A 24496-nucleotide genomic window follows, 5' to 3' on the forward strand; every position below is an offset into this window, starting at 1 on the left:
TTTTTTTTTTTTGTTCTCTGTGGGAATAAGGTATTATATACTGAAATTGGGATCCTATATTTGAAATCTTTTGTTTTAGCTTTTTACTGATTTGAAATTTACATGCCGGTGAAAGCTAGAGAAATTTATTATTGACGTAACAGCTTAAACTAAATGTTTCAAGTTCATGAGGCTGGCACTGGCACTAAACATTTCGCTGTCGTTCGCATCTCTCTTGCACTCAATTGCAGAAAGGAGGCGTTTGAAATTTCGTAGAAAAGGAGTGAATTGCCAAATAAAGTTCCAACTGGCAGGCCAGCTGCTAGAGAACCATCGCACAAATTCTTCCATTCGAAGTTTGTTTTTTCGACAATTAAACGCTGTTATCGATCGCGGCATGATTTCGCCCTGTTCGGAAAAATTCTTCTCAGACTCCTCCGATTCCTGCTTTTAACCAGTCTTCACCCGCTTTCCTTTTGAGCGAAGCGCGAGCTCTCGAAACGATCGTCTTATTTATTTTCTTCGTGAAAGTTTTCGTTGTTTGGAGAACACTGCAGTTTGTTGAAATGGCTGTTTGACCGAGAGAAAGTCATAATTTTAATCATCCTTTGTTATCTAATTTGTTTTCTTTCTATTTTTAAATTCTTGAGAGTTTTCAATTAGAATGTTATCGAGTGAGGTATACGTATACTGAAAAGTTTACGCTAATATTTGTAACAGAATTTTGAGAATTTCTTGCAAGAAGGAAATAGTTTTAATTTAACGTTGTCAGACTTTTGAATTCGAGGCTTTTTTCCATTAGGAGACCCAGAACTAGGTGAAATAGATCTCCACTTATCACCTTCGCGTAACTTAAAAGTTACGCACCTATAATTTCATTTTCTCTGCTCATCAATGCAATATTTAAAAAAAAAAAAAAAAATACTCAATATAATGATCACTGCCTCTCAGATTTTGAATTTAAATAAAACACGATGAATAAAGTTTGCCCAAAAATCTTTAGAAAGTACCAGCGACCTTCTCGAAAGATTCACCAGCCACTCCAGCACACTGCCGGGCCTGCACCGAACCGAAATAACAAAACCCTCCTGTCCCGTCTCTTTTGAATCAATTTTTATTCTCGCCACACAGAAAGATTGGGGTAGGGAGTAGGAAGAGGGTAAATTGAGAGAGAGATTTCTGTCGAACACAGCAGAAATTGGTTAGCTCCAGGTTGTTTAATACACACACTCGTATCGATTCACTTGGAAACGCTTCCGTCGCTTCGTGGCCTAATTACAGTCATAATAGGGGGTATCGAGAAGACGTCCAGACGTTATCTGAACGACGGGTACGTCTATAACGTACGGAAACGCGACGGCCAATAGACGTGAGGATGCTAAATCCTGTTAACAGGAGTGCGCGTCAAACAGGGAATTCCCGATTAACAAGCGAAGGGGGCAAGGTCGTCAGACAGAACACAATTAATGCACAGAATCCCCTTTATTCGCCGTCTCTAATTAAATTTTGCCACGCGATTCAATAACGCTAGCTTCTCTCCTCTCTCTCTCTCTCTCTCTCTCTCTCTCTCTCTCTCTCTCTCTCTCTCTCTCTTACGTTGTGCACTCGGTCGCGATACGATCCATTAGAGTAGCTTTCGTTGAAGAATCGACGAACACTGATAATCGCGATAAGAGATAGGAATTGGCCACCATAGTGGGGAGAGGAAAGGATTGCAATTGGCCAAGAATATCGACAGGTTGGTGGTGAATTAATTCCACTTGCCATCGAGAACGGGATAATTAAGGTTTGATGGAACGGAGATGGTTCTTTTTGCCTGGAAATTCGAGTTTAGATTACGATCGATCTTTTATTACTTTTAGCGACGCGCACCGCGAGAAAACAGCGTAGCTGCGTCGCGGACGATTAGTCAAACGGTCGAAAGATAATTGTTCAAAGCGATCGGAATGTTAGTTACTGCTTGCCTCGGGAACATTCCGTTGTTCGTTTGTTACTTGTTACTCTCAGAGGCAATTGGTCGAGAGTGTCCTTCGTAGCGATGAAAATATTAGCTCCGTTTCAAGAACCGGTTCCCATCGACACTGAACTAGCGATCAAAATATTAGCTAGCTTCTTAGGGAGTTTTGAAACTCACTCTCGAAACAACTATACGTTTCTTCGTGGATCGATTAGAAAATTATCGCGATTGAATGCGTGTTCCTCGTTTCGAGAACCGGTTCTTTTCATCGTTCGAGGATCAAAGTGTCGCCTCGTTATGTTGCGTTGAAATTGGTAAAATATCAACGACGTTGAGAATTCTTAACTTAAGTCTCTGTAGTTGTACATATGTACGTCTGTTCGTTGATCGACTGGGAAATTATCGCTGTTGAACGCCTCGAAAGCATGTACTTTTTTTTTTTATTTCCAAGAACCAGTTCCTCTCGTCACCGAATCGTCGTTCACTCGAGGATATCGAAGTATCGTTTCCTCTATTTCGCGTCGAAATCGGTCGAAAATCCTTAACCTAAATTCCTAAAGCTGAAGCTGCGCGACTGTTCTTTGATCGATTAAAAAAAATCATCGCGAACATCGCACATTATAATGAGAAGTTCATTGAAGTGTTGCTTAATTTCTATTACTTGCAATGGTCCTCTATTTTCAACAGCTTCCATCGTTGAAGTTTTCTTCGTTCGTCTCCATGTCGCGCGATCGTTCTCAAACAAAAAAAAGAAAAAAAAAGGAAAGCAAAATTGGCTGACGATCTAAAGTTTTCAGGTGGGCCTCGCAGTCTCGTCGGTTAGATCGTAGAGAGCAGTCGTGTTCAGTTCTTGAGTGTCTCTACGAATCGTGGAGGTGAAGCTGGTCTCGTTGAGGGTGTCGCGGCCACCGCAACGCCGCCTTCGCGAAAAACTCACACCTCGGCTGCCGTTCCTGTCCGAACTCTCTATCGTCTCTGTTCGACAAACACCGCGGCTCCTCCTTGACACGCACCAACAAAGATATCTGTTGAATCTATAAAAAAAATCTCTCTTCATCGATCTCTATGCGCATGTATTGCGAACATTCATATTCAAATATCACGAGCTTTTTTTGTTTCGTTGCGTATTTTGTTCGCTCACATTTCTAAAATTTAACAAACGTTTTTTTTTTATTTTTTTATTTTTTTTCCGTCGACGAACGTATTTGTTTTCGGCTGTAGTCGTTTGTTTCCATTTGCGGTTTTATAGTTGTTTATTTAATCGATTACGATATGGATAACAGGAAAATATATGAATGAATATGTATCGTGTGAGTAATTAGTTTTTTTTTTTTTTGGGGGGGGGCAGTGTAATGGCGAAATTAAACATTCAAAAGGATGTGGAGAAGACGAAACGTGTAAATGCGAGGAGTGAAACGCAAGGATCGCGAGCACGTGTATATGTTGTTGCTTCTTGCGAATAGTGGTTGGCCTTGTTAAGTGTTGTTGACATTCGATTCGTGCTGTTATACTCGCCTCTTGCGAAATGTCCCGCTGACAAAGTAAAGGGCAATTGGATTAACGCAGCTGTTGACGAAGCTCAAACAGAAGCCAACGATCCTGAAGGCGTGCCAGAAGTCGTCGAAGTCTTGCTCGGACGACGGAGAGAAGTGGAACCACAGCATGAACACGTGGTACGGCAGGAAGCAAATGAAGAAGATAACTACGAAGGAGATCACCATCTTTCCGACCTGTTGATCACAGCGAACGAGAGAGGCCTGTTAAATTGAGGTATTTAACCAGCAGTGTCTGATCTGATTAACTTAAAATTTAGATACATGCATGTTTCTCGGTAGAAAGTAAACTAGGTTAATCGAATGTAGATTAAACTTTCGATCGTTTTTTTTTTTTTTTTTTTTTTTTTTCTTGAATCAGCGGCATTAGGTGTTTGAGAAATTTTCCTCGACTCGACTAAATGTAGATTAGACATTTAAACAACATTTCTTCCTGGAAGCGGTAGAAGTTTCTTCGTTTCTTTCGTGCGCCTTTTTTCTTCTGCTTCTGAAACTTTTCCACTTCTGTCCCTCATTTTAGTTTCTCCTCTTCAGTTGCTTCTTTCGTCTTATTTGTTTTTTAGGTATCGTTGACATTCCTATTTTTCTCTCTTTTTTATACCTTCCTCATCATCTCATTCGTCCCTTTCGCTCTCCTCTATTTCTCATTTCCTTTATTTTCTTATTCCATGTCGTGACGTCTCTCGCGCAACACATAAAATTTCAACCGAACTCGCTCTCCTCCTCGCGCCCGTTCGGAAACATTTCTAAGTTGAGATTTCACACGTACAACGTCAAATCGATCGCGACCTCCGGTTTTTAATCGCGCAACATCTTCGCTCGAGCAACCTGTATTATGTAATGCGCCGTGACGTTTGAGATATTATTGAGAATAAATCCATTCGAGTTTCGGCGTTCAACTTCCATCGCAGAAGTCCTTCTTATCGGACAGATAAATAGAGTCAGTGGGAAGGGAAGGTCGCCGGGTGAAATTGCCAGGGGCGTTTCGTTTCAGATTCTCCTTGCCATCAGTCGGAAACAAAACGCGGCGATGAACGCAATATTCCATCCGATCATTTCGGTTTCTCGTACGCCGCGTCTCCGAATGGATTGCCGACAGATAAATTGAATCTCGTCCCAGAGGATAACTCCTGTTATCTCCGAGCGATTTGTCATCGTTGCTGTATTTATAGGTTGGTCGATAATATTATTTGTCTGGAAACTCTGTTTTCGCGAAACACATCGATCGCCGATCTCGTCGTCGTAGAACCACGGTTTCTGTCGAAACGCAGACGACGCAACGATTGAATGCATTCGAGGAAAAGTTGGGGAAGGTTTAGAACCGTGATCCCGTCGTATCTTCGATTGACACGCTTCGATGCCACCTTCCTGCCGGGTGATTCCAGGTGAATTGGAATATCGAATTGTTTGAGAAGTCGCTTTTAAACTTCACCGATAAGATAGCACTCCCTAAAGAGGATGATTTTTACAGTCTCTATTTTTAGATAAAATTAATCAACAATCGAACATTACAGACAACGTTGCACGTTGGTAATAATAATATAATATAATATAATATAATATAATATAATATAATATATATATATATATATATATAATAATATAATAATGTAATACCCCGTCAGAAGTTGTGTGATTTTACACGTAAATTTTCTTTCGATCCACTTATACAGTGCAGTGCTTTTATCTCTACTTGACCAATTAAATAATAACGGGATAAAGAAAATTGCAGATAAAATCTGAAAAGCGTTGTCACGCTAACATTTGTATCATAAAACATACTTGTTGCGTTTAAACATTTTACTGTTTACAACAAATGCTGTTACAAGCAATTAAATCCACATTAAGTAGCAAAAAGTGTCCGAAAGAGCGAGAACGTTTTTAACGCGCAGACGTTGGATTAAACATTCCAACTTTTAAATTAAGAGCCAACGTTGCACGAACGCAATATTTTAGCTGCAGTTTCTTTTATCACGCCAATTACACCCGGAATTGCGAGAGAGAATTCGCTCAACCCGTTAATCAGAAAAGATGAAAGTTAGACAAATCGTCGGGATATTTTCTTATCTTAAATAAAAGTTTCGTCGAAATGCTTGACTTAAAAGCGCGAAGGGAAGTGCGAGGTTCTGTAGAGAATAGATTGCGCGAAGGGAAAGCAAAAAAGTTGAAGGGTTGCTTTGATAGAAGAGATAGGAAACTTCTGATGGTCGATGCATCGATGTGATTCAAGAGAATCGATCGTGTTCACTCCGAATGCGAAAAGTGTAATAATTGGTTGTCCTGCGATATTGTCTGAAAATGTCTCGATGCATAATGATCTATAATTAGTTCTCTCTTTCTCTCTGTTTTTATTTCTTAGTAATTATGCCACGCATTCTTCCATTTATCGGACTTGTCTTGTTTCATTGATGCTTAGTCGTTAACATTGTGCGAGTTTATTGTCGATCGTATCGAATATTACGTAAGTGGAGGATAGTTCTGTCAATGACTTGTTTCTCACGCTAAATTGTTCGCAATTGAGCCTCTCGGAAGATACGTTGATCGACTCCACTTTTTTCTTCGTCTCGTTACTTGGGTGCGTAATTGGCATTGGTCATTTTCTTCGAAATAAATAATTCCACTGATCAAAATTAATCGGGACGAAATTCGAGTTTATCATTTCTTAGTCTTTCTTCTTCTATGTTGGCTAGTTCGTGTACTCTGGTGATTCGTTTCAGTTTTGTCAAAACTGACCTAGATTTAATTAATTTGGCAGAAGCGTTAGAAACGACGTGTCTCTGACGTTAATAATTGGTAAACATGGGTTTCTTTCTCGCAGTTTTGCTAATTTAAAATTATTCTCAGTCCGCTATTGTGTACTTTTCCAAAAAATTTTCACGCGAAACTACGTCACTCTATAAGAGTAGCAGACATAAAGAAATTTCTAACTGTAATTCACCATTCTATACTTTTTCGCTCGAGCAAAAACTAAATTTCACTGGAAATTTTGTTATTTCGCGAAAGAGTAGCATGCAAATACTATTGCAATTTTAAACTTTTAACACTCTGTGTGCCCGTTCGAATCGTTTACGAATTTAATTTCAATCGTTTGAAAATTTTATTACAAATGCCAAAACGAAGAAGAAACTTGAAACTTCTGCGCTCGCTGAATCGTGTGTAAAAATTGAATTCCACGCGAAGGTGTTGCAATTTCACAGAGAAAAACATCGATTCGTCAATCATACCTTTTTCCGTGCTCTGATTTGCTCCATGCGATGACACCCGGTGGACAACTCGCCGGGCATATTCCTGGTGGAGAGCTCGAGGTGTCGTGCCATTCCCAGATAGAATCCAGTTATCACGAGAAGCGGTATCGCGTAGTAAGCTAGGAACTTGAACATCACCATCCCCTTTTGATAGCTCTCGCCTGCGTCCCGGAACGAGATATGAAATGTACGACTTCGTGCGTATGACACATGGCTGAATGCTCGAGTGGAAGACCCGTGGGCGAGCAACAATTTCACTTTCAATCCGCGCGAGATACGAAATCGGTGTGAAAGCGGCGTAAGCCAATATTTCGCCTATTTAACGAAACACCGCACTTCGAAATCGCGCTGTCGCGACATATGACATACATATAACACATATAACACTTTGCAATGGCTCGTGTAAAAAGAGACGCAACTATTCTACCGCGCTTTACTTGACTTTCGTTTCATCCTGATTTACACCGCTTTCGCGTTCAAATGATTTATGCTTCCACTAACAGACATTTCTAAAGAAATGGAGCCCAAATAAAAATTCGTTTCGCGTGTATTACGCGTAAATACACCGCTCTGAATGTTTTATACGTTTCTGCGTATCATCTACGCACTTTTAAATTTCCCATAAACGCGTAAAAATCTAGTTATGAATAATGAACAGGCACTGGTCATCTGGTGCAGTTGGTGAAGAAATAAAATACAAAAATGTACCAACGTTAATGACTTGTTCTCTCTCTTTCTCTCTCTCTCTCTCTTTCTCGGACCGAATGAGATATTTTTCCCTTTGCAAAGAGAACAGAAATGAATATTTAAACGAGGGTACTCACCGAATTCCTCGGGGAAAGGGCTGCAGATGAGGATGCTGTTGTTGTTCAGCAAAGGTACGATCGGCACGTGGGAGAAAAAGGCAGCTGGCATCGCCAGAATAATCGCCAGTATCCAAATAAGGCAGGCTATTAGTATTGTTAATGGTTTCGCACTCAGTCCGGCTACGTGGCGGCGAATGGGATTTACGATCGCGCAGTACCTACGGATGCAACACTTTCTTTTTTGTCGGACATCAATTTTTACGGGAACTTTATCCCTGGAATACTGCAAATGGAGTACTTTGTCTGCCATTTAAACTTGATCTCTTAGAGGTGGTTGTTGCTGTTATTACGCACGTCACGCGGATTATTTTTAACAAACGGTTGTTGTTTACACGCCTTTGCTTCTCACCTTATTTCGTTGAAATTCTGACAAATTGGGAATGTTCTAAATCCCAGTCCAGGGTAAACTTGTAATTCGCAAGATTTCGTTTGATTTGCGTTGCATTCACAAACAACTTGCAGTCACCGCGAACATTTGTGCAAATTCATGTTTATTTTATTGGCACGTATATTGCCAGCTAAGTATCGTACTGGATAAGAATTTACCATTTTGTTATTTTTGTCATATTCATTTTGTCATTACGAATAGGAGAAGAGTTATCTGAATGAACTGAATCAAAATTCAAGCCCTTGTACAAAATCAAACACGGAGAAAATCGCAGAATCGGAGAATCGAATTGCATTTGTTTCGAGGCGAGTCTCGCGCTAATAAGATTACAATTTTCTAGGTTATAGTATCGCAGGATTAAAGTCTCGTCGTGGCTCATTCAATCAATTCTTCGTCGTTTCAATCGTTGGAACGTGAATTTTCGTCGACGAGTGCGATCAATTGATTTCGCGGAACGACGAACGCGCGGAAAATTGAATGTTTTAGAGTATCGCTTGGATTACTGATTAAACGGACGAACGACCGGTCGATCGGTCCATTAACGAGACGGAACTTGGGCCAAGTTACGACGGCCAACCAATCCCTGAGACAACAATTTCCTTCGAGCGTAACTGGGTTTGACAACTTACCTCTCGGCTGATAACGCGGTCAGAGTGAAAACTGAGACGCCGATCGAAATATCCTTGGCGCACTCGGACAATTTGCAAACTGCCAGGCCCCACGGCCACGACTCGATCGTATAGAGGAACGACGTGAACGGCACGCATGTTATGATCACCTGAAACACGCGTGAGAAATTAACAAGAGGAGAGGGCGCAGCAGGAGAGAGAGAGAGAAAGAAAAAAAGTCACGTATCCTATTTCCACGTGAAAATCGTTGGCTGGTGTTTGTCGGCGTGAATTTTATCGAAATTTTCTATCAATATTTGTCCGCACGTCGAGAAAATTTAATTGGTATCGATTCGTTGTGAACGACGTGAACGAGTCCGTTTTGACGAGTGGAGGGTAAAATCGAACAATAAAATAAACGACATTCGATATAATATTTGCGTGAATATCGAGCGAAGAATAATATTATCCCTTTGCACTCGAGGCCTTTTTTCGCGCGGCGAACCATCAACTCGAGACGTTTCGCAGCATTTTTGGCGAATTTCTTACCCCTAACTTAAAATTATTACACACACAAATTAATGTATAAAACTTTTATATTTTAACATTTTATATATCTTTACACCTTTACGAAGATAATTTCTTAAATATTAGTCTCTGTAATTTTGCTGTGTATGATATTTCATATAACAATTGCCAAGATGCATGCCCGGCTTGTCGGGGCAAGTATTACAATAATATGTTGTTTGATGTCTTTTGCCGGGTTTATTTCTTTGAAAACAGACTTTGCAATCCTTCCTAACTCCTGTTAGAATATTATGCAGCTTTCCATTCAAGCGGATGTTGAATCGTAGGTTGAAGTTGAGGTTCGATCACGTGGCTGGCGAAAATCTCCAGTCAGTTGGTGAACTAAAGTTTTCACATACTGCAAGTGATTAAGCGGCTGTTCTCTTCTCTGCTGTTAGTGGTTTTATATAGAATATATGAATTTATTGAACAAATTTCTAAACCCCAAAGAAACAGTTTACGCCACCATTTCAGCGATTTTCTTAAAAAACAGTACGTTGAGGCATATTGATCTGCACGATCGACACCGCCCATATATTTTATACAATTTATTACTACATTAGGCTTTTCGACGGTAACTTCAATTCCACCTCGTAAAATTCGTTTTACAAGAGTCATTCCTGCATTGTTCCAATTGGTCAAGTATGTGACAACCCTCTTGTCCTTCCATGCTAAAACTAATGTATTTCTTTTGCGATATGCTACTGTCGATTTCTTGCGGAATTTTGTTCTTTTTTATTTGTACTGTTATATGCTTCCTATTTGTTAAGGTAGTTCCTGTCAGGTGTCATTTCAATTTCAATAATTCTTCAGCCAAGATAAAGCTCGTATAAATTTTTCGTCGTCTCACACCTCTTACTTCCTCACTATCTTCTTCACTGGATTCGTTCGTTTCGTGGCGTAATCCGTCGGAAATCAATGTAATTTCCTCGTTCAAAGTCGCAAAATCGAATTCGTCTGAACTTGAGCTGATCTGATCTTGATCCATATTTGGGATCGAGAACTTTTCAACTGCTATACTCACTGCCAAGATTGTTTCAACCGAATGCTATGCTGAGAGTAACTAAACTAAGATTTGCAGCCGAGCCTAGTCCACGAAAGTACTTCAGATAAAAATATCTTATCGCTCATCGTAAATAAACACATCGAGTTCCAAAACGCCGTAGTGCCGGTACAGCGCATTATCGACTGGACGCATCAAACCTCCCGGCGCCGCTCGAGTGCAAAGGGTTATTAAAGAAACATTTGCCGGGAAAATGCCGGGATTATTACGTTTGAACAAATTAAAATGGGGAGATTCCCCGCGCTAACTGTGCCGAATATATTCAATTAAAAATATTCGTGATAAAGTTGCTGTTATTCTTTCAACGTATCACGTAGCACTGACTCAATTTACGGGGGAAAAAAACTACCTTCATTAATAGTCGTTGAATTTCATTTATATGGAGGCTGTCTCTCTAACGAATTGCGCAAACAAACGAAAGAACATCAAATATTGTAATAAAACATGTAAATAGATATTTACGTGCAAGTGAATGCGAAATTTATATCTTTCTTTGAATTGTTCTTTTTTTTTTTTAATTGAAAATCATAACGAGGGTTTTGGACATTTCATTGATTGTATAAATTCTGTAGATTACTCTGCACCTTCCAATTCGATTGGAACAAATTGAAAATAGATTTCCTTTACGATCGAGATTATTTTATCCTTTTAATTCTCAAAGATCCGCAATCTGATAATGTTCCAATCCTTTCAAATTCTCGTGTCACGATGCACCAGTAAATCGTGTCTCGACGCACCAATAAAAACTTCCCGTAAGCCCGCAGATGCTTTCGCGAATCCTGTCTATGTTCAACGATAAAATCGATGACGTAGAAAAGTAGAAAATATTAGATATCTTGCACTCACTCGCGACAGATTTGTTCGCAACTGATCTGACAGTCTACGTGAATTCGATGTACCGCCAACGTGTCGCAAATGACGCGAGTAGGTGCGTACCTAGCGAACGTCGAAAAGAAGACTCACGACGAGGGGAAGATTTCTCTCATTTGTGCGCGCGCGTGCACGTGATCATCAATTCCCGATCAACCCTCTCAGAATTTATTCCCAACTTGTTGGCTATGTATTTGTTACGTATTTGCGGATGAACAATAGAGCGTCTAGTGAAATTTATGAATCATTGGATCAAGATTTATGACTTTCACGCTGGCAAACTGATGAATATTTCGCGATCGTGGCTTTCAAGGATGATGGATCGCTTAATTCTTGTGAAATTAATTCTTCGTTTTCGGAGGAGGATCATTCGCAAAATATACATTATCACAAAATGTACGCCACCGAGAATAATTACTCATCAGACAAAAAGTTTGGACAGACGTTCCGTGTATAAAATACACAGACCCTGCAGAGTACACACAGAGGCTATGGAGTACATACACTTTTAATAGCGATTTCAGCGATTGTGTGCAGAAAACGTACGTGTTGCATGATACAAATAGAAACCATGCAGAAATTAACACGTAGCGCAACACTGAACTAACTAAATAAGTGAAATGAAATACGAACACAAACTTTTGGCCGTTATTGTATGTTTATCAAATTTAACACACACACACGTATATGTGTCTTTTTTTTTTAAACATATTCTACATTTTATGAGTGAAAAGTTTTGACTTGCTTTGCCCATCTAAATATCTGTCTGTATGAGCACGAAATCTTTTGTTCCTTTGATACCATCAGAAATCAAGTAGCACTTTTTTAATCGTCAAAGAGATAATTAGACGAAATATTCTGCGTTTCCTCTTACCAGAAGATCGCCCAAAGCTAGAGAGAGCACGTATGTGTTGGGCACGTTTCTCATGTTGGCATCACACAACAGAGTAAACACCAGGATTCCATTTCCAATTACGCCGACCACCAGGATTAATAAGAATACCACAGGTACTATATACGTTTCAGGTCGTTGGTCGTACGGTACGTAACCATCATCCTCCTCGTCGTCACTTTGTATCACGTTCAAAAACGTCGTGTTCCGAACCATCGCCATCTGTAAAAAGAAACAGCATTTCCGTCGCATTTCCGTCGTGAACATCACAGCCGTAACACAACACCCGTGCATTTCGCGTGGGAATTTGATTTTTCGCTGAAATCAAACACCTTCATTAATCAGAAATTGATATTTCGCTGATCGTCGTGCTCGAGTGGTCAACCATCGAAAAAATAGTTGTATAACAATTTCTCGTCGAGTTGACAGACTGTCACGATCGCCCCTCGTGATCGATCGGTTGAAAAATGTTGGAAACGGTGCCATTAAAGGTGTATTTCCGTTTAAAAAACAACGACCGTCAATGAACCAGGCCAACAAGTCGAATCTATCGTTTCAATCCAGAAAGAAAACGTTCCATTTTCCATATATTTTCACGGACAGAGGATAGTCGAGCTGATACGTTGGACGTTACAGACAGAAAATAACCGCGTTAAAAAAACTGCGCGTTGATGCAGCGGAAAGATAGTTGAACAAATTACGCTCTCTTTTGATGTTTTTACAAAAGCCACATTGACACTTTTCGAACAAATTCGTGCGGGCGTTTCGAACAAAATTCGCCATGATGGTTGTAAATTTTCGTAACAACAAGGGCTCGATCCCGGGATTTAATATTACGACTGGCATAGTAATCATAATGGTCGCTCTGTGATCTTTCACGAGAATTTTGTAGAAATTACTTTTAAAAACCTCGATAATATTCGTCAGATGCACAAAAAGAAAGAAAATGCTTTTCCAAAAGTTTCGTTCCATTTCTTCGACTGTCTATTCTCTCGCGTGAGTTTAAAAATTACACTTCTCGTCTAAATATCCATTGAAAGGGAATGCCGGTTCAAAAAATTCTACATTTTGAACAAATGATGTTAAAAATAGGCGGATTTTAGTGTTCATCTAGAGCAGTAAAATTCGTGATTTTAACAGAGAATTCCACGTGTTTCAAGGGATGAAAAATGCAACAGCCATTTCCCACCCAGAAACGATGAGAAAGCTATGAAAATTGCGGTTGCAGGTAAGCGTGTGATCGTAGTTATAGCTCATTTAGTTGCAACTTTCTTGCCTCGTCTTTCTTTTCTCGAGCAAACTTCCGCCTACACACAGCCTAAGCGAATAGAAGGTAGGAGAGGAGATGCATCATTCTCTGCTGCAAAGTTGCGCGTTTGTTTTCGTTTGTTTTCGTGTGAGAAAGAGAGCGGAAGCGATTTCCTTCAGTCATTGACGCTCGGCGTGAAATCACATTCTGTAAACCCTGTCTCGACGTTTTAATATCATTCGCCGACAGTGGCGCGAAAAATCCAATGTATATTCTTGAACACGGGGAGACGAGGAGGAGAGTGGCGAGGAAAATGGACATGACGCGGAGCGACAGGTGATATTTCATTGAAATACCGGAGTTCCTCCGTGAAATGTCTTTTTGCGAAACAGCGCCTGCATCTGTCCTTATGAATTCCATCAGTATTTAAAATATTTGCCTTTCCCTATTTCTGATTGCGTCCTGTCTCTGTTTGCGCGGCGAGACGGCAGCAGACTCGAGAATAATTGAGAGACCAAACTGAAGCGTTTTTTCTTTTCGGCCAGTTCGGCAATTCTCCGTGGATTTTCCGCGATATTTTTTCAAGCGGACCGACGTCTCGCGCAGCCGGTTTTACGCCGCCTCGTAGATATTTCCGAGAAGTTGCCGACCAGCAGAAGTTTCGATGCTACATCACCGTATTTTCGAGCTAATTTCGAGTCGAATCGTTCGCGCGAGATAAATATAAATCCCCTCGTATTTTCGCCTAGAAAGCGCTTCGAAGTCAGCATTCTTTAATGCGCCCGCCGTCGCTTTCGAGTAGAAATCTACGGTGGTTCATCGCGACGAAACGTTTGCGTTTGAAAACTTCAGATACAACCGCCGCGAATTAAAATAAACGTAAAAACCCCGTTTCGAGGTGTGATTTCATCTCTATGAATTATCCGTTTGATGGTTTCCTGCGAGGTGTGTAATTGCAACAAGTACAGTTGTAACTTTCACGCGTTTCTAGATCGCGTATCAAACTTAATTTAACCTAGTTACGATACTCGAGTCCCGCTGCAAATATCAATTAGAAAATCAATTTTATATTTTTAAAAATAGATATATATATATATATATATATATATATATATATCCATTAACATTTTGATGATATTAATGCAAATAGATTGAAATAACGAAAGGGTATAATTATTACATATATTATAAGATTTAATAATTGATTTAATAGTCTACGTAAATTGGGATGTAGAAGGATTAAACATCGTTAAAAAGATATTCAGATATAATAGTAACAATTCCAGAAATTACACGCTAATGAAATTTCCAGTTTTCGTCACGTTTATCTTTTTTTTTTTTTTTCATACTTCACAAAGTCATTAATTTCGTTAAAATCTGGTACCCGCGAGATCAACAGAGGATGAAACAACAAAACCACGAAAAGGTCAAAAGTTGGAATTTAAAAAGGCTTTGGAATTTCCATTGAACTCGGGGCAAATGAGATGCGAGCGTTTATGGATCGAACGGGAAGATTAAGGGGAACGATGGCTGACGCGAATGGTCAACCAGCGCGCGCGATTGCAAAGGATAAGGCACGTACGCGTGTGCGAAAACGGTGACTAGCGAAATATAATGCGCGCCGAAGATTGTACGGTTAGAATTGCAAATCGTGGTGTTTTATCTTCGCGATTTGAATACGCCGTTATTTCAGAAAACTCGTCAACAGGGAGGGAAGAAGTTTTTACTTTCGCGGAACGATTCGAGGGTGAAATAATGAAATGATATTCATACATACATATTCCTTCTTGCGTTTCTTTATTCTTCTTCATTTTTTCCTCCCTTTTCTCTTTTGTGTCGTGTCGTTCAAAGTCTCTTCGTTCGAAATGAAATAAAAGAGAAAGAGAGAGAAAGAGAGAAAGAGAAACAAGTCAGCGCAATTTTTCATTTTACGATGGCGCCGATCGTTCCTTTTGTCCCCGTGAAACCCGCGTATCGATATCTGGCTGCTCGATAGCGGATCGCGTCACAATAAGAATTAATCAGCACGATCGCGGTACCATCTGACCTATCGATCATCCTAAATTGAAATAAACTCGACGACGACGATCGTTGTTTCGAACGTTGCGACGTTCGAGAATAAATTCGACTCGAGCCGATTCTAAAAAAATGATCCGCGTCCATTTTCTTTGTGTTCCTTTCCTTCTTTTTCTTTCTTTCTTCTTCAGAGCGTCTCTCGATAAGGAACTTACAGACCGTTATCGGAACGTTATTTTACACTCGACGGAGAATAATTAAATTTCTCTTCCTGATTGATTTCCGGTGATTAATAATCTGTGCAAGTGCCGTGCACCATTGAGGATAAATATTGGGACATCTGGGCGTCTGGGCCGCGGTATATTATTCAGTGCAAATTGCTTTCACTTTATAATCATTATGCTGGAAAATTTGTTACTTCACTCGCATTATCGGTAATTTCCAGACTTTGACTTGTAACTGAATTCAGTTTTACGATTGTAAAATACGATTACACGGCGACGGACGAAAAAGGTTACTAATAATTTGTTAAATAATATATAATTCTTCGTTACATCAATGATAAATTAAAATTGAATTAAAAATTATCCGCGCGTACGAAGTAACAAAGTCGAGCGATAAATGGAATAAAATTTGTTCGAACACTTCGACAGATGAATCGTTGTGAATTCAGACTGACCGGTTCTTACACTTTTGAAAAAAAATTTCTGAATGTTCGCACCGAACTGGACAGTGAAATGAAAATAGCGAGAGAAGAAATGAAGCTTCCACGTTTGATTTTCTGAAAGGGTTTTCCTCTCTGCAGTATCGATGAACCGTACGTGTAAATTTTACAAGCACTCTCGGCGATCTTTACACGCTTGCGCCCCTTAAAACTATAGCATAGAACAGCGAGTCACAACGATTCTTTCGTCCGTGAAATCGTCATCAGCGAATTGAACATGGCCAGACTCTTCGAGAAATGTTTCATCAACCTGATAAATAAGTAAGGAAACTCGAACGGAATTGTCCACTTTCAATTTATTCGTGCTCGTTGCACAATCGTTGCGACATCATTACTTCCCATCGTTAGACATTTACGACGATTTCACTGTCGCTTCGCGGGCTTCGTGACCGATGGCAATACATTCCTCTCGATCTCCTCTTTATCCAATTCCGCGAAGGTTTATGGCGCTTTAGCACGATGTTCCCTGTCCCATCAATCATGCCAGATTTATGCCCAGAACTTCGAGCGCGAAAGCGAACGACGTGCCACGCGTTAAAAGTATCCCAGCCTGCGGCCGTGAAACGGAAAGCAAAACCGTGAATCATTACGCGAAATGGTGTACGGTGTGAAAATTGCGGACGAGATTTGTGGGGTTATTGCGATTCCAGACACCGCGCGACGATCAGAGAAGTTTATAGAGGAAGCTGTCGTTCGAAGCTCGGCCCTTGGTCCACAGAATGAATATTCATCCGACAATTATTCGAAATTTCACTTTAAATTTCCCAAAAATGTCCGCTTTAGAACACGCTTTCCGACGTAAATCTTTCTACAAACAACCAATGACTCTTCGTCGAAATGAATTCGTAATAAATTTTTACTCGACCTAACAGTTTTCGGACTTTGATCGTCGCGTTACAACTTAGCCTTAGGCTAAAAACAGAAATACATCGGTATCTGGTATGGATCAATGAATCCTTTTCCATCCTCCCAAAAGTGTCGTTCACACTTCGTTTCTTAAGCTAGAAACAATCTAGTCTTCACAGTTCAGAAATACACCTGCGTAAATTTATATTATTCGCACGTCGTCGTCAACTTCCAGCGTAGAATTGAATCGTTCGTCGAGCTTTTGTTAATTTTTTTAATTCATTTAATTAATTTATTTATAGCTTTGACTAGATTTATTCGATTTATTTTTTAAATTTCGCTCATTGTCTCCTGGTATCTATATATTTTTCGACGTTGGCTATATATTTTTATCGGTGAAACGCTACGAGGCGTTATATTAAAGACGAGATTGTTTTACTTGTCTACGATACTGGATGGAAGGGTAGCAAAGGAACGTGTCGCGTTTCTTTTGCGGAGTCGGAGGGAAGCTGGAAAAATGGCTCTTGTCTTTGCGACTCTGAAACGTTCAATTTGCTCGTTTCAGAGTCGTTAATGGAACCAGCGCCACGTCCTCGAAGTAAGATGTATCTCTTCTCAATATCAATTTCCCCTGTTCTTATGCCGAGATGAAATTGAACCACGGTTTTGGAATTCCTCGGTGAGAAAAAGAAGCGATCGTGACGAACTGCGGGTACATTTACCTGCATTGTGTCGGCGAATAGAATAAATCGATGGCAAATTTTGGAGTGGAATTAAATTACATAAAATATTAACATCTCTTTATATTTCCTTTTTACGTTTTATTACAAGTTTAAGACAATCCGAAAAAGCTGAATCTAGTAAAAATTTAATAAAAAGACAACCGAAGGTTGAACGTTTATTGCAAGATATAAATTTTCTGCTCGCGGCCATGAATTGTTCATTCGTAAGAAATTAAAACGTGACGTGAAAAAAATGTACAAAATATCTAATTTTTAATGCCCTCTGTAATATCTCTCGCGTAGAACAATTCGCTGCCAGTTTTTAATTTTAATTGTACCGTTTTAATTATATTCTCGAAAGTGTAAATTTGAGTAAAAAATCCGCAGTTTCACTCATCGCATTTGCAACGATTTACATTAATAATATATATAAATATCACCCATTCTGATGCAACGGGTGATAATTCTAAATTGTTTCGAACTTGAAATTGGATGAATTCGTTGGAACGGATGGTAACAGGTGTCACGCTGTCGTCGAGCAAGAGGTAATTAAAAGTAACTTTTTGGTAACAACAATCGTTGTATTCGCGAAACGGTGGTAATTACGGCTGCGGTGCGTTTAACGTCGTAAAAATTCATATGCAACGTCTGTCATTTACATATTCCGAGAAGGTAGAATGAGACGAAATGAGCGAATGAGATGAAATCAATTGCCAATGAAGTGTAAAAAATGGACGAGGCGAGTGCAACGACGCTTTAACCACGCGTTTTAATGCGTAGTAAAAATTCGATCAGTCGTGGTACGAAACGCGATTCAACCGCGAACATTTAATTTCCACCCCCCTCCCCCTCTCTTTTCACGGTTCCTCTTCTTTGTTCTTTAACAACGAACTTCTGTTGACGTTTTTACCGATTGTTCCTTCGTATTGTTCCAGCGTGCAGATAAATATATATGTATACATGCACAATGAAATACAGGGTTGAAAGAATGCTACAGCAATCTGATTTGCTGAATGAAATCAGTATCGTGAACAATAAAAGCAATCGTCACGAGTTTGCGAGATCGTTTGTGCGTTTGTTCATGGTTTAATATGCAGCGTATGGTGAATATTTAAAACAATGAACGGATTATTCCCCAGGATTCAGTATAAAGTATCTTTTTTTTTTTTTTTGAATGATTTTACGAATGATTTCGTGAGATTGTTACTTGTATTTTTCATATATTACGTGTTTCAAGCTTTCGGTTTGGAATTAAATGCGCGGTAGAAGGGGATGATTAGAATTAGATTCTAGATCTAGATCAAGTACGTTCTGATATATTCCACTATGATTTATCGACTTTTTTAATTCGAATTTCTCGCAGTATGTTCTGTAAGAGCTTTAGACTATTTTAATATAAATGATTATTTGTTGGATTAAGAAAAAGGAATACCCGACAAGAGGGAATTTGATACAGAAATCGAAACATATTCCGCAAACCTATTTAATTTAATTGAATATACATAACTACGAACTCGATACAACTTGCAAATGTACATTTAATTTAATGGAATACATAATCTCAAACTCGACACACGTCAGATAGATAATTATAGATACGATGTCTTATTGAAACATCTTTCAAAGGCACGTTCGATTTAATTTTCAGCCTTGAACACATCAAATATGCACCGATGGTAACGAAACGAATACTCAACGAAGCCAAACGAGAGCATCTTTGATTTTATTTCCATAAACTGGCGCGGAAAAATGTTCGCCAGAAGCTTCCATCAGCACGAATCCAGCGACCCTAAAGCTTTTAGGCCTTCCTCGCGCGGAGGAAGATACATACATACGCAATCGAAATTGTGGCGCGGCTCATTAATTTCGGGATAACCAGGAATCGGTGTCCAGAAATTGGGGATTTTGATTTAACAATTTAGCTGAAGCGCTGTGCAATTTGCGAGCTTCGTGCTTCGCCCTTTTCGGGCCGAACTTCTTGATGTATTGTCGACATCGCGACCAGAGGTGAATTGGTATTAAGCATCGCTAGATACTAGAACGATGCTATCACCGTAGTCAAGCGACGCGTATTTTAAAGTTGCCGCGCGAGTTTAATGGATGTTTCAAATTTCGTTTAAAAGAGCTTTTCGAAATTTCGCGAAACGTTGGACCGAGTTTCCGAAGGTTTTACCGCTGTTGAAATCGCCGCAGCGAGACGTCGTTCCAGCATGAAGGACGAACATAAAGGAAACGAGTGTCTCTTAAATCTTTAATCGTAACGGAGAGAAGCTTCCTTCGCGAACAAGAATTCCTTCAGCGTGTTTTTATGTTTAACGAACCGTGGCTCACCATGGAACGGTCACTGCTTGACGAATGAAAATTTTCCGATTTCTAAAAGAGGTGGCTCAGATTGTTTTTCGAGAGAAGATGAGAAAATAAGGATTTTTGAAAATAATCAAGCTCGGAAATCTATCCAAGAACGAATGTGTCAGTGAAAAAGTTAAAGAGGAATGAAATTTGTTCACGAAATCGTTTCGTTTCCGAAGGGATTTAATTCTGAAAAATTTATCGCGTACGATCTCCTCAAGAACAGTTCTTACCCAACTCTTCGTACAAGATGCATCGCGAGTTTGTTCGTGTTGACAGCGAGTGAAAAGATTCAGAATGGAATGACGCGAGCTCTTTCAATTATCTTACCCCGATTTGCAAAAAGGTAAGCGTCTCGACAGGCACGTAGACAACGGACTTCGTAACTTTCTGGTTACGTTCCGCCTCGTATTAGATCTCTTGCCAGCAACTAGGAGAAGGGAGCTATCGCGACTGATATCTCGAAGTTAATGAGAAACTTCACAGATTCGCGACGAAGTCTCCGGGATATAACTTTTCCAATTGGCTTCAAAATTCGAAGTTCTACATCGAAATCCTTCCTGCAGTTAGTTGCCTGTGCAAATGGACCGAGCGAGACGAGGGGCGGAAAGTAGGTGCTGTCTGTTACAGTTCAGAGACCGAGAGGATCCCGTGAAAATAATTCACGGAACGTCCTGATTCTTAAACGCGTCGCCAGAGTCGTTCTAATTTACCTTCGGACGTCTCAACTTTATCTCTCGTTCGTCGAACAATTGGACCTTGTTCGCAATTTAACAATCATGTTTTTAATTACACTTCTGCTTCTCGAATGGAGCAAAGAAATAAAGTATCATCTGCTCGTCTATTTAGAAAGAAATTTGTAGACTTATAAATGGCAAGAAAGTAAATAGCTTGCGAAGGCAAGCTCCAAAATATTGATGTGCTCAAAAAACCTTTACTTAAGAAAAAAGAAAATAGAATTTCTTTGATAGGAAATTGAAGAACTTCCGTACGAAGATGAGATCGGTTTCAGGACGGTGTTGCTGTGAAATTCATCGCGCGCACCTGCCGCCATTGAAATTGGCAAACGTCCGTCGCGAATATTGCGACGCTGTCTCAAAAGATTTTCCAGTTTCGTTCATTGGCTCCTCGAATTACAATATTCGCGGGATAGAAATCGAATCGAGAGTTTCATCTTTCAACTGTCGCCAGAGTCAGAGGGAATTCCCCTGCGGCCAGCTATCGCGAAATTTGTCAATCACGGTGGTAAACGCGTCGGTGTAATGCGATTTGCAACGACGATCGGCGCCGCGTTCCGATTTACCAGACGAAACCTCCATTGCCATATCAATTTCAAATCTATCTGGCTACCATTGCGAATGCTCTCGATTGCTTAATTTTCATAAAAAAAAAAGAGAAAAAAAACTTTGTTTACCCAGTGGCGTGTATGACACTTGTTATGACACTTTTCCTAATAGCACAATATTATTCTATTTCAAATTGATTTGCAAACGAAATGTGAAAAAGCACATTTATTTTTTTTATTACCTCTTTCCCAGTGAGCAATTGCGAAAAGAGGTTATTTTCGGAGTTTATTATCGATTATTATTAACCGTTACAATCTGTTTATTCTATTTGTTCGAATGGATATTTTATTCAATCCTTTTACACTTTTTAACGAGAAATTATCGTTTATTTCTCGATTGCCAATCGAACGTACCCGATTAATTGAAGACAAGACAAAGTAGGAAATAACAGATAAAAATTCGTAAAACTATCGAGGCAAATTTCGTGTTGAACTGCCTCGTTTTGGCCAGATATCTATCGCACAGATTGGTCAATTCATTAGTTGTCATCAGTCACTGTCGCAACAATAGTTTCGTAACTATCGTAAACTATCGTGCTTCGAGTATCCATTTCAATTGCTTTCTTGAGCAAAATCTATTAGTAAGATCAAGCAGGGAATAAGCTGCCATCTTACAAGGGTGAAAGACGCCACTGTAAACTCGCAACTATTCTCTTGAGCGGGCAACGTACACTTTGCGGTCAGTTTGCGGCCACTTTCGCCAAAATTGTTCTCATCTGTCATTTGATTATCGTGAAAGTTTCTTCCTGGTTTCGCATACTTTCATGGACAGCAGTGTCCGTCGCGGATTAATAGAGAGAAATAAACTATTTGGGGAAATAAATCGACGATTTGAAACACCACCAGATGTTCAGATTTGACGAAACTTGCCATCTGGAAGAAAGAACGCCGATTCGAGAGGAAAGGAGGCAGCGAAACGAAAGAACCCGAAGAAGGAAATTTGGTAATTGAAATTTGGTAGAAATAAATTCCACTAATAAAAAGACAGAATGACCTTTAGAAAATGGAGCCAACAAGAGCACGACCGAGAGATATTTCCAGTAATTGAAAAAGAGACTAAAGAAATTGGGGTAACGATTTTCGCGATGGAAAAAAAAAGAAAAAAAAAGAAAAAAGAACGTAATTGAATCAGCAAAAAAGAAAGAAAGAGAAAACAGCGCAACAGACACTGAAAACAAATTTCAGCAATAAATGTGCATGAAAGGAGTGCGAAATACAGAATTCCTTGTAACTACGTGCAACTTTTATTCCACGGGATAGTAATTCGCGATGTATAAAAATTTTTCCCCACCACTCTCGATTTAATAAAGTTTACAGTTCCGCCGGAAACTCTCAACTTCCAGTCGACTCGAACTTGCACCGCGGGATTTTACGGTTAAGAGAGGTAGATAAAGAAAAATGGTCTCTGGTTTATATCCTTCGTATTTATCCTAATCGTCATAACGCGTTGAACCTCAGCGATGCTTCATGGTAATAAATTCAGCTCGTATCAAGGAGGTTAAGCGCGCTGACGCACGCAAGCGTTCGCGATATTTATCGCTGAACAACGCGAACTGTACTTTACGTCTCTCTGCGAGCGTGTTACGCTTCTTCGTCTTCTTAACGAGTGAGCGAGACGTGCAAGGACGAAATACCGTGGGATCTGTATTAGCAACGAGAATCGACGATTGCGCGACGGTGACAAATAGACCGTGGATATCTATGCAAATTTTTCTGAACGATTAGAGAAGTGGAACTCAAACAGAAAACGCCGAATCCACCGAATTCTCTGAGCGAAGTGCTCCGGGTATTTTACCTAAATTCCGCATCCAGAAATTTCGAAAACCAGTTGAGTTCTTAATCTGAATCTCTCTTGCGTATAAAATTTTAGATGAAATTTCCACGTTCCCCGCTGGATTATAAGAATTAGACTGCGAATGTTTGCAGAATACGTGAAATGTGAAAATTATGTGCGAAAGATGTGGAAATATTTCGTCTGCTTTCTTTTTCCGTGCGTATTTCTGGCAATTATACTTATTGTTCGTGCATTTATGCCCATATTTCTCACTTGCATTTGCGTATTTTTCGTGCTCTCTGCGCATACGTTTTCCCGTATTTCCACACTTTAAGTTCATACGAAATTCTGCATTTGTTCGAACATCATGGCTTTAATTACGTGCTCTTAAACGTCGCATGAACTTTTTCAAAATGACAGATTTCGAGTCCGCGTAGACAGAAGATAAAAAAAAAAAAAAAAAAGAAACGAGTAGAAAGTTCGTGCTTCAAAAATTGAACGTCTCTTGAGAACGGAAATTAAAGGTATCGGAGGAACGTTCCTTTTCCCTCTGGAAAAGACGCATCGACGATTATTTACGAGGCCCTCGACTGCAACTCCTTTCACGTTCGCTTTCGCGTTGCCATTTCGGGTCGAATAATATCACGTCCACGGAGAGAACACGGTCACAATTAGAACAACCGCGTTATTAATGCGGCAGGTGGCGAAGGTTTAAATCGATTCGTCGATTCATTGTCTACAAGGCACTGCAGGCCGGCTGAATGGCAGCTACTTTGTCAGGGGAATTGCGCCGTCGGCGGACGACAAAAGAGCTTTAATCCATTGATCGTCGTTCAGTTCGAGCGTAACTGAATTCGGTGACAAGCACGCGGTAATTAAAAAGAACGCCAAGCCGCTAATGTATTTAAGACGCGACGAGAAAGTAATTCGTTTACCCGGGCCGATGAGGGTAAAGGTAAATATAAAAAGTGGGAACGGGCGTTCCAGGTGGAACGTAAATTCGTTTACCGATCGATCGACCGATTGAATTTTTTTCGGTCGCGCACTGATGCCCGTTGCCATTACTGTGGTCTGACTTTCGCGTCATTCCCCGCGCGTTCGTCGTGTCATCGCGTATATACTCCCACTTTCCATTAATTACCATTCCGAAGAGACGAAGAAAGCTGATTACCGATCCACACAGCCATCAATGTCTGACTGTCAGTGTCTGATTTTACTACCAACGTGATAATCATCCATTACGCCTGTAAACGTTCATCCCTCGGTAATATCTCACTTTGACGCAGCTGCTAATCTACTCAGACGTTCTCTATAGGATTTAGCGTAATTAGCGTGCTGTTTGAACCATCCCTGCGAACCATCGGATCTATTTGATTCTGGCAAGTCCGACTCGATCAAAGACGAATTATTATTATTTTTTTGTTTTAGCAAAGACAGGAAAGATTCTCTTACAATAGGAATATTTGAACATTTACGGAATCAC

The 24496-nt window shown here is 39.9% G+C and overlaps 1 protein-coding gene across 3 annotated transcripts in view; it reads right to left on the minus strand.

Annotated features, from left to right (window-relative positions):
- Window positions 1–77: 77 nt before the first annotated feature.
- The window catches only part of LOC122538488 (neuropeptide CCHamide-2 receptor-like), a 36960-nt gene continuing 12541 nt past the window's right edge, over window positions 78–24496 (minus strand). For 2 of the 3 annotated variants that reach the window (XM_043672624.1, XM_043672632.1), the window contains exons 2-7: window positions 11971–12210; window positions 8618–8766; window positions 7559–7758; window positions 6714–6895; window positions 3452–3666; window positions 78–2970 (exon numbers count right to left, since the gene is read on the minus strand). In XM_043672624.1, the coding sequence (XP_043528559.1) occupies window positions 2730–2970; window positions 3452–3666; window positions 6714–6895; window positions 7559–7758; window positions 8618–8766; window positions 11971–12210 (1227 nt within the window). In that variant the 3' untranslated portion in view covers window positions 78–2729. Of the gene's footprint in view, window positions 2971–3441; window positions 3667–6713; window positions 6896–7558; window positions 7759–8617; window positions 8767–11970; window positions 12211–24496 lie in introns of those variants that run through there. The other variant, XM_043672642.1, reaches the window with a different exon arrangement.

This window comes from Frieseomelitta varia, unplaced genomic scaffold (genome assembly GCF_011392965.1).
Source record: "Frieseomelitta varia isolate USP_RPSP 00005682 unplaced genomic scaffold, Fvar_1.2 scaffold_1017, whole genome shotgun sequence".
NCBI lineage: Eukaryota > Metazoa > Arthropoda > Insecta > Hymenoptera > Apidae > Frieseomelitta > Frieseomelitta varia.